Source organism: Danio aesculapii, chromosome 2, assembly GCF_903798145.1.
Source record: "Danio aesculapii chromosome 2, fDanAes4.1, whole genome shotgun sequence".
In the NCBI taxonomy this organism is placed as follows: domain Eukaryota; kingdom Metazoa; phylum Chordata; class Actinopteri; order Cypriniformes; family Danionidae; genus Danio; species Danio aesculapii.
The window spans coordinates 16,924,082-16,935,484 of NC_079436.1; the positions used below are offsets into that span (position 1 = coordinate 16,924,082).

Below are 11,403 nucleotides of genomic sequence, written 5' to 3' on the forward strand. Positions count from 1 at the left end.
AGATAGTAAAGGTACACAAACACAGTGGTGATAACTAATTTATATGTATATGTTTTATATTTTTTGAGTGTAATTCTAAACACTTAATTTAAATGTGCCATCGAGAGGTTTGTGCCATGGTGCAAATATGCTCACTGGCCATACAACGTGAGACACATAATCCTTCACTCCTTTAAGGAGACAGTCACAAAGCAAACGTGAACTGCATTTGGACTTCACGTAACGTTACTGTACAGCCGTCGAAGTAATGTTATCACGCTATTAAGTCATATCAACTGACATCGGTGAATTGAAGGGCCCAACGTGGATTTTTTTACCTTGCATCATGGTTGCAGCACTTCATTCCTTGGTTTCACGCAAACACCCTGACATGAGATACAGCAGTGATCCGGTAGCCTGCCGTTAAAGGTTAGGCTCATAATGCCCACCACCGCACGTCCTCGTTTCTTGAGTTTCCCGGTAACGTTAACCGGTTGGGTTAGGCCCCAGGCTCCGCCGCATTAGCAGCATCCACACACGCCATCATCACAGAGGGGATGCTGAGGACGGCCGATGAACGGAGAATGAGAGTGTGGGAGGGTCACGTAATTACAAACCGCACTATGGCGAAGGCTTTATCGTGAATATTAATAAGGTCACGCCGAAGTAGCTTGGTAACTTTCGTGGGCCGTTTGTCACGTAACAAATTGATATGCATGAGCCAAGCCTTTCTCCATAGTAGGGTTTGTTGGATCGCAGATCCAGTAGCAATCTATCCGTCAGCAAATGGGGTGGGGTTGCGTCACGTTACGTGTTTACTATTCATGACGTAAGCTATGCCATAGTAGAATTCATGTATTCACAGGAGTATGGAAGGCCGTTAGGGCAAAAACGTATGTAACAAACGCAATCTTATTTTGACAAGAAATCAGTTTTTCAGAGCTAAAAAGAAATAATGAGAGAACAGTATGGACATTTCATGACGGTTTAACGGAGCTCATACTAAAAAGGACGGTCTATAAGTTTATTCAGCAACCCCCCGAAAAGGCAGACGGTTGGTTAATGTAGACTATTTCATTTAAATTATTTTAGCTAGTCTCTCTTTCTCTCTCTCTCTCTCTCTCTCTCTCTCTCTCTCTCTCTCTCTCTCTCTCTCTCTCTCTCTCTCTCTCTCTCTCTCTCTCTCGTATTTTTTTATCCTCGTATGAATACAGTCCAACGTTATTTTACAGTTAGATGACTGGTAAAGAAGCAGGCTATTGGAAATAGAAATAAGAAACTGTCTCAGCGCAATCTCTGCCTTATTCCTCGCTGCCAAATATGTTGAGCTCCTTTTAAAGGAAGTGGACCAGATGGCGTAGGCTCGACGTAGCCATTGTGTAACAAAACGATTGCTCGCATCACCACATAAATATTTAGGAGAAGGATTACCTGCTGTTACGACAGACACGGTCATCGTGACACCACAGCTACGTTTTACTTGAATTATTCATGATGCAGTGACCGAAGCACTACCCTGCGCTTACGGTGACCTTACCTCATCAACCAAGATCATGACGGGAGTGGACGCATGTGGAAGTGCGTTAAGAAAAACAAACCGAAAGCAGCAAGTATTACTGCTGTTTAATGTCTGGTTCAGTTATTTATCGAAGACAGTTTCTGCCAGGTAGGGCAAAATGCTTTAGAAATATCTTTAGCTATCTTTAGACACGAGATTTACGTGTTAACATGCAATTTACGTGTTAAAACGTTTTTTTTTTTTTAACTAGTGTCATTTTTTAAAGCATTATCATTTAATAATTTCTCCAACTTGTTCATTTTAAAATGTATAATGTCATTTCACTTAAATCACAAATGTTTTGCAGTCAATGATCTGTAGTAGATATTTTGTATTATGAAAGGCCAGACATCATCTGAAATGTTATGTTTGATGGCCAGGGACATTATAATTCTTGTCATTCAGCTGCTGAGATGTCTTTGAAAAATGTGTCCAGAGAAATCAGTATGAGCTTTATTTGACAAGTGTGGGCAAACACACAAAAAATGTTTTGTGTGTTTTTTTTCAGGAGCACAGGATACATACAAATCAACACAAGAACACAGAATGGCATAAATGGATATAAAATAAACAAAAAAACATTTTGGTTACAAAAATCATAAACAGTAAGGGTTGTGTATATGTATGACCATAAAAATAAACAGGTAGCAACTGATCTAATAATAAAGATCTATAGAGTTAAAGATGTGTAGATATCTGAAGGTTGGGCGGGTGCACAGCAATAATCCTCTCCGCTGTCCTGACAGTCCGCTGCAGTCTTCTTATGTCTGATTTGGTGGCTGATCCGAACCAGACAGTAATTGAAGTTTTGTCAGATGAAGTGGCTACAGATTGTACATTCTCATACTATATGTAACAGGTCATTAATTACTAAACACAAACAATTTAATGCAGAGTAACCTATCTTGGTGAGGTTCATGTCTGCAGATAATACACATATTGTAGAACAAACATTTTATAAAAATACTGTTTTTCTTTATAATTTTATGTTATACATTTATGCTTGTAATATATATTTATTGTTTGCAGAACTTTGCTCTATGTATTTTCTGTCTCTGTACTGGAAGCTCCAATCACCAAGACAAAATATTCTTGTGTGCAAACAACTGAGGTAAGAAAACCCAAATTATGATTAACTAAATCAAAATTACAAGATCAAAAAAGCAGAAATTATGATTTAATAACTCAAAATTATGACTGAATAAATCTGTAGAAATTACATTACAACAATAGGTGGCGACAAAGCACCATCTAAATGTGGAACGTCATTCTCCAAAGATGATTTTATAATAAATTTTTTAAAGAGTTATGAAATTTGAATATTTGAATCTTTAACTGAGAATTGTGTGAAAATATGGATTTATTTTACATAAAACATGATATTCAAAAATTTATTATATTTGAACATGTAAATATTTGTAATGGTTATATATAGGCTAAAGGGCAATTTTTTCGATATTCATTTTCTTTTAGGCTTAGTCTCTTTATTAATTAGAGTTCACCACAGGGGAATGAACCGCCAACTCTTCCAGAATGAGTTACACAGCGGATACCCTTTCAGCTGTAGCCCATCACTGGGAAACATTCTCACACACACACTCACTACAGACAATTTAGCTTACCCAATTTACCTATACAGCATGTCTTTGCACCCAGAGGAAACCCACACAAGCAGGGGGAGCAGGGATGGGCAAAAATACATTAAAACTCATTCATTTTCTTTTTGGCTTAGTTCCTTTATTAACCAGGGGTCGCCACAGCAGAATGAACTGCCAACTTATCCAGCATATGTTTTACGCAGCGGATGCCCTTCCAGCTGCAACCCATCACTAGGAAACACCTAATTCACCTGTACAGTATGTCTTTGGACTTGTGGGGGAAAACCGGAGCACCTGGAGGAAACCCACACGAACGAGTGGAGAACATGCAAACACCACACAGAATTGCCAACTGATCAGCCGAGGCTCGAACCAGCGACATTCTTGCTGTGAGGAGACAGCATACTGCGCCACCGCATCACATTGAAATGCATTTTAAAATAAAAAACTACATCTATTTTGCGTGTATCGAAATAAACTACAAAATACAGCAGCCACCAATGTATCTAAATAAAACACTTTTACAAGAGAGCATGGCATATTCGGTCAATCCCTTCACCATTAAACTGAACAAGTTAAGTAAACAATGTTTGACAGCAATAGCTGTCATGGTTGATGATGCATGCGCTCTTTCTGTCATGTCACGTAGGATTGTTTTGTAGTTCTGTTGTGTGTTGTGATCACGTGACTCACCACTAAGATCAGCTGATCTGGCTTTAGCCCAGCTGTTGGCACTTAGCTTTTTCTATTTAAGAAGCGTTGTTACGTGCTTCATTGTCAATTCGTTACACTTGTTTATGGTCTCTCTGTTGGACTCTCGGTCACCGCCGATTACTACTTCCTCTTCTGTATGGAGAGAGATTAGACTCAATAATAATTCACGCAAAAGACACGATGTACACATGCGTAGCCAAATTCACGTACGTAAAATATTTATTTATACTTACAAAAACAATTCACATGCACAAAATAAAAATACATTTTCATAAAATACGTTTCACAAATGCAAAACACCATTTGCAAATATATAAGAGTGCACAAAAAGTTTTGAATGTTTAAAATTCACGAGTTCATCCTGAATGAGAATGTGCAAATCCTCTCTCACGTACGACTCACCCTGAATACGAGTGTGTGCACTTTTGAGACTTTCCTGTCAGCACACACCTCCCACGTGAATCACTCGTGCCCTGTAGCCAATAAGATGCGAGCTTACATGTTGGTTAGAGGAACAGACTGCGCAAAAGGAGCGCAGAGTGGTTGACATCGAGTACAGCTCTCATCTGATTGGCTGAGAGGTACGAGTTGCCTGTTTCTGGCAGGAAAGTCTCAAAAGTGCACACACTCGTATTCAGGGTGAGTCGTACGTGAGAGAGGATTTGCACATTCTCATTCAGGATGAACTTAGTTTATGGATTTACTAAATTCACTAGGGATAAAGCAAAACATTATTGGTCCAACCCATCGCTTAAATCATACACTAGATGTAATTCTGTCTTATGGAATTGAGGTCATTGATGTAGACATTATACCACAAAGTGATGATATTACAGACCACTACCTCTTACTATACAAGCTGTGTTTACCTGAAATTAGCAGATCCGCTCCGATATATCGCCCTAGTAGAACTATTGTTCCATCCACCAAATGATCTACCTGATCTTTCTCTATTTCGAAATGCACCCGCAAACGCAAATGACCTTGATGTAGTAACCAGCAGTACGGATGCCATCTTTACTAGCACTCTAAATACTGTGGCACCCATCAAACTAAAAAAGGCTAGAGAGAATAAAACTACACCATGGTATAATAGTCATACCCGCGCTCTCAAAACAGCAACCCATGCCCTGGAACGTAAATGGGGAAAAAAAACTAATTTAGAAGTTTTTAGAATTGCATACAAAGACAGTATGTCCAGCTATAGGAGGGCTCTAAAATCTGCCAGGGCTGAGCACCTCCGCAAACTGATAGAAAATAATCATAACAATCCTAGATTCTTATTTAACACCATTGCTAAATTAACAAATAATCAGTCATCTTTGGAACAAAATGTTCCACCGCAAATTAGTAGTGATGACTTCATGATTTTTTTCAGAAATAAAATAGACGGCTTTAGACAGAAAATAGGAGATCTTAAACTTTCTGCACCGCCTTATACTTCAGATCCAGTTAACATCCCACCAAATCAAAATAACCTACAGTGCTTCAAAATCATAGAACAGGAAGAGCTAGATAAAATTATAAATAGTTCTAAACCAGCTACGTGTATGTTGGATCCAATTCCAACAAAATTACTGAAAGAATTTCTACCTGTTATAGGAGAACCTCTTCTTAACGTTATCAACTCTTCTTTATCTTTAGGCTATGTTCCAAATCCTTACAAGTTAGCTGTTATTAAGCCTATTATTATGACACCACAACTGGACCCCAGCAACTTAGCTAATTATAGGCCTATTTCAAATCTTCCATTTATATCTAAATTGCTAGAAAAAAGTTGTTTCTGCTCAATTATGCTCCTTTCTGCAGACGAACAATGTTTTTGAAGTGTTTCATAGCTCATCACAGTACAGAAACTGCATTAGTGAAAATAACCAACGATTTACTCTTAGCTGCTGGCCAAGGGTGCATCTCGCTATTAGTTTTACTCTATCTTAGTGCGGCATTTGACACCATTGACCACGGTATCCTCATTAATCGCTTAAAGTCTACAGGTGTCCAGGGACAGGCTCTACAATGGTTTAAGTCATACTTAGCTGACCGTTACCAGTTTGTTAATATTAATGGACAGCCTTCACAAGTCAGCCCAGTAAAATATGGGGTGCCTCAAGGATCAGTTTTAGGCCCTTTGCTGTTTACAATATACATGCTACCCCTGGGAGACATTATTAGAAGACATGGGATCAGCTTTCACTGCTATGCAGATGATACTCAATTATATATTTCAACTAAACCTGACGAGATGTCTAAACTGTCCAAGCTAACTGGGTGTATTAAAGATGTTAAAGACTGGATGACCAACAATTATCTTCTCTTAAACTCAGACAAAACAGAATTATTACTTATTGGGCCTAAATCCTGTACACAGCATATCTCACAACTCGACCTGCAATTAGAGGGATACAAAGTTAGCGTTAGCTCTACTATTAAAGATTTGGGTGTCATATTAGACGGCAAATTAACTTTTAAAAATCATATATCTCATGTCACAAAAACTGCTTTCTTTCATCTGAGAAATATCGCTAAGTTACAAAGTATGTTATCCATCTCAGATGCAGAAAAGCTAGTCCATGCTTTTATGACTTCTATGCTAGACTACTGTAATGCACTGTTTGCTGGCTGCCCAGCATCCTCTATTAACAAACTTCAATTAGTACAAAATGCAGTTGCCAGAGTTCTTACCAGGTCTAGAAAATTTGATCACATCACCCCAATTTTATCCTCCTTACACTGGCTGCCTGTTAAGTTTCATATTGAATTTAAAATATTGCTTCTTACCTATAAAGCTTTAAATCTAGCTCCTGTTTATCTAACCAACCTTCTGTCTCACTACAATCCAACTCGCTCTTTAAGAACTCAACTCAGGGCTTCTGGTAGTACCTAGAATAGCAAAATCGAGTAAAGGAGGTCGAGCCTTTTCATTTATAGCTCCTAAACTCTGGAATAGCCTTCCTGATAACGTCCGAGGCTCAGACACACTCTCCCAATTCAAAACTAGATTAAAGACCTATCTGTTTAGTAAAGCATGCACTCAGTGCACCACTTAGCGAGATTCCACACAGGATCTTGCATCTTGTTTATATACACTATGAACAGCAGCTACGCTAATTATTCTCTTTATTCTCCATTTCCACCTGGGGATATTCTTCCCGAAGCCCTCAGACTATGCAGAGTCACTGATTCGATCCGAGACCAACGACGAGATGATCCCAAGGTTTCCACATCCTGGACCAGGCCGTATCCTGAGCAGCTATTATGGTGGTCATGGAGGAGTGGAGAACATGAGACTGATTCCTGTGACGCTCCAGGGACAGACGAGTCTTCACTGAGGCCAGCTTCCAGCCTCCGTCGCCGAGACTGCAACGGAAAAATTAAAATAGTCATGCCCAACTGAGTCTGGTTTCTCTCAAGGTTTTTTTTTTCTTCACTTTCGCCATTTAGTGAAGTGTTTTTTTTTTTTTTTTTTTTCCTCTCCGCTGTCGCCACTGGCTTGCATGGTTCGGGATCTGTAGCGCTACGCATCGTTGGATTTGCTCTTCAGTGTTTGAACTCTCAGTAGTGATTTTTAAATTAGATTACTGAACTGAGCTAAACTGAACTGAATTTAAACACTAAAAACTGAACTACACTGTTCCAATTTACTATCACCTTTTATGTGAAGCTGCTTTGACACAATCTACATTGTAAGAGCACTATACAAATAAAGGTGAATTGAATTTAATTCAACAACCCTACCATATTAGTCAAACATTTTTTAGTGTATTATTTTAAATTCTTACTTAAACACGTAACAATATGTGATTTAAAAGGAAAACTACTAGTATATAATCCTGACAGCAGAAGACAGAGTCCTAATAACTTGGTTTAAAACAAACATGCACAAATGTGACATAATGGCTAATTGATGTTTGAAGGAACCTATTAAATGTAAAGTAATAAGCCAGTAAAGAAAGTTTCAATATTAAAATGATTAAATAAGCTACATACTGTATCTTATTTGAATCTTATTAAAAAGCATGCTTTGCTTTTGTTTTCCTGATTTTATTTTAAATTTACAGTTTGTTAACAACATGCAGTACTTGATATAGCTGTCTTGAAACATGATTTTTTTTTGTACAGTATTTAATTTTTTTTTTTTACAAGTCCCTTAAGAGTTAAACAGTTGGGTTTTACCACAGCGTGATATATTCAGCCAATCTTTGGGTCTGCTGGGGGCACTATTAGCTAAACATTGAAACATTGAATAGGATTAGACTATTAGCATCTACCTTTAAACTGAACAAATTTTTTTTTCTTTTTAAATGGATAGTTTTTCCAAAAAATGAAAATTTATATCATTTACTCAACCTTGACTTTTATTCTAAACTGGTTTGTCAAAAGAAGATATTTTGAAGAAAGCTGGAAACCTGTAACCATTGACTTGCATTTAGTTATTTAGCAGACGCTTTCATCCAAAGCGACTTACAAATGTGGACAAGGAAGCAATTTACACAACTATAAGAGCAGCAGTGAATAAGTGCTATAGACAAGTTTCAGGTGGGTAAAGTCTAAGAAGCAAAGCATTAGTAATGTGTTTTTTTTTTTTTTTTTTTTGAGAGAGAGAGTACAGTTAGTTGTATAGCTAGAGAGGCAGTTACAGATTAGGAAGGAAAGTGGAGACTAAATAGTTGAGTTTTTAGTCATTTCTTGAAGACAGCAAATGACCCTGCCGTTCTGATGCAGTTAGGGAGTTCATTCCATCAACTGGGCAGATTGAATGCGAGAGTTCGGGAAAGTGATTTCTTCCCTCTTAGGGATGGAAGCACGAGGCGACGTTCATTCACAGAACGCAAGTTTCTGGAGGGCACATAAATCTGCAAAAATGAGAGCAGATAAGAAGGAGCAAAGCCAGAAGTCGCTTTGTAAGAAAACATCAGAGCTTTGAATTTGATGCGAGCAGCAACTGGCAGCCAGTGCAAACGGGTAAGTAGCGGAGTGACATGTGCTCTTTTGGGTTCATCAAAGACCACTCGTGCTGCTGCGTTTGAAACAGCTGAAGAGGTTTGATAGAATTAGCTGGAAGCCCGGCTAGTAGAGAGTTGCAATAATCCAGTTTGGAGAGAACAAGAGCTTGAACAATGAGTTGAGCTGCATGTTCAGATAGGAAGGGTCGGACCTTTCTGATGTTATAGAGTGCGAATCTGCAAGATCGAGCAGTTCTAGAAATGTGGTCAGAGAAGTTTAGTTGGTCATCAATCGTTACTCCAAGGCTTTTTACCATTTTGGATGCAGTAATGGTTGCCCCATCCATTTGGATTGAAAAGTTATGGTGTAGAGTGGGGTTGGCAGAAACTTCAAGCATTTCCGTTTTCGCGAGGTTGAGCTGAAGATGATGATCTTTCATCCAGTGTGAAATGTCTGACAGGCAGGCTGGGATGCGAGCTGGAACCGAGGGATCATCAGGGTGAAAAGAGAGGTATAACTGGGTATCATCAACATAGCAGTGGTAGGAAAATCCATGTTTCTGGATGACTGGATGACTTACATTTGTCACAGGAATTTAATCACCAAGCTTCTGAGATGAGAGTGTTTTGACGAGTGTGGTGTAGTATGATTATACAGGTTCCGGGGTTTGCCTTAAAGCCATTAACCTCAATTAGGTGAGTGAAAATGAACCATCTATAGTGACCTCTTGTGGCCATTTACACTCCCACCAATTATGTTATGAAAACTGAATTTAGCAGGAAAAACTAAACAAAACAAACACAGTTACTCATACATGATTTTTAAGCAATAACGAATGACTAGCTATAGAGCTGGTATATAGGCCACAAATATGATTTGGGTCACCCTAAATCTGTTAGACAAACATGTCTGATTTAAGTGTATCTACAAGATTGACAGACCATCATTCAGCTTCAAGGAGGAGCACTAGCTTTTGGATTGGTCGTTCGATGATTGTGGGCTTACAGCAATGGGTCTGTTTCTGTGTTAATCTTCGCTCCCCAACTTGTACTTTTACACGACGCACTAAGCCATCAATCCCTTCTGTTGTCTCGACCACTCGTCCTAGTTGCCACTGGTTCCTTGGAAGTGAATCTTCCTTGATGATGACTATGTCATTTATTTTCAAGTTGTGCCGGGGTACATGCCACTTTTGCCTAGTGGACATGTTCAGGAGGTATTCCTTCTTCCACTGGCTCCAGAACTGTTCAGTTAACAATTGTACTCTGCGCCATCTCTTTACAGGGTACATATCTTCCTTGATAAACTTTCCGGGAGGTGGTAATACCACCTTTGATTTCATCAAGATAAGGTGGTTTGGAGTCAGGGGTTCTAGTGCTATGGGATCATTGATTCCATCAACATTTAATGGACGGCTGTTGACAATAGCCATTGCTTCGTGTTCTGAGAGAGGCATCATCTAGTCTACCTGAACACTGGGCATTTGTAGCATTCAGCACACTTCGAATGGTCCGAATTTGTTGCTCCCACACACCCCCTGCATGACTGGCTGATGGAGCATTGAAAGTGAACTCACACTGTCTATTTGCCAGAAAAGCCTTCAAAGCCTCTGTATCACATTGCTTAAGAGCTTCTTTAAACTCATTCTTCGCACCCACAAAGTTTGTGCCCTGATCGCAGCGTAGATGACAAACTGCTCCTCTAAGACTGATAAAACACCTTAAAGCATTAATAAATGCGTCTGTTGACATGTCATCAAGCATTTCTAGATGGACTGCACGAGAAGACAGGCATGTGAAAATCAGTCCATATCTCTTATACTCTTTGCAACCTCGCTTGGTGACAAATGGGCCGAAGCAATCCATTCCACAGCAAGTGAAAGGGGCGGAGACTTCACAGCGTTCTCTGGGGAGTTCAGACATCTGTTGCTCCTCAGTTGGTCGTCTCAGTTTCCGACATTTCACACATCTATGTATTAACTTGCAGACTGATTTATTCGCACCTATGGCCCAAAATCCATTAGCCCGTAGCTCCATTAAGGTCTGACTTCGACCCTCGTGGCAGACCTGGGCATGATAGTGAGCCAAAAGCAGATTGGTGGTGTGGCTGTCCTTTGGGAGAATGATGGGATGTTTTAGTTCTGAACTGAGGGTTGATCCTTTCAGTCTTTCACCAACGCGAAAAAGTCCTCCATCTAGAATGGGGTTGAGCCGGAAAAGAGGGCTTGAACTTGGAATAGTACTCCAATGAAAGTTCCCTTGAAGTGCCTTCAGCTCTTGGGGAATAGCTTGCTGCTGAACGAGCTGATACAGCACTTCCGCAGCCTTCCTACGTTCCGTGACAGTCACAATTTCACCATGATGTTTTAGCTTGGACCCAAGTCTTTTGATCCTGGCAACCACCTTAACAAGCATTGTCCAGGTGGAAAATCGACTCAGGCGGCTAAGAATGTCCTTCCTGTCACTGATTTGGGTTGCCAACACCGGAATGGATTTGACTTCTGGATCACCGGTTAGCAACTCAGTAAAAGGCTTATGCATAGGATGCACTTCCTGTTTCCATAGAAACTCAGGCCCTGATAACAAGCTAGATGAAGTGATGGTGAAGCTG

General features: G+C 39.6%; 1 protein-coding gene across 1 annotated transcript in view; it reads right to left on the minus strand.

Annotated features, from left to right (window-relative positions):
* sgip1b (SH3GL interacting endocytic adaptor 1b) overlaps positions 1-671 on the minus strand; it is an 88,418-nt gene extending 87,747 nt beyond the window's left edge. Inside the window, exon 1 of the mRNA XM_056464953.1 lies at positions 318-671. Coding sequence (XP_056320928.1) covers positions 318-327 — 10 coding nt within the window. The 5' untranslated portion in view covers positions 328-671. The remainder of the gene's footprint in view (positions 1-317) is intronic.
* Between the last annotated feature and the right edge of the window lie 10,732 nt (positions 672-11,403).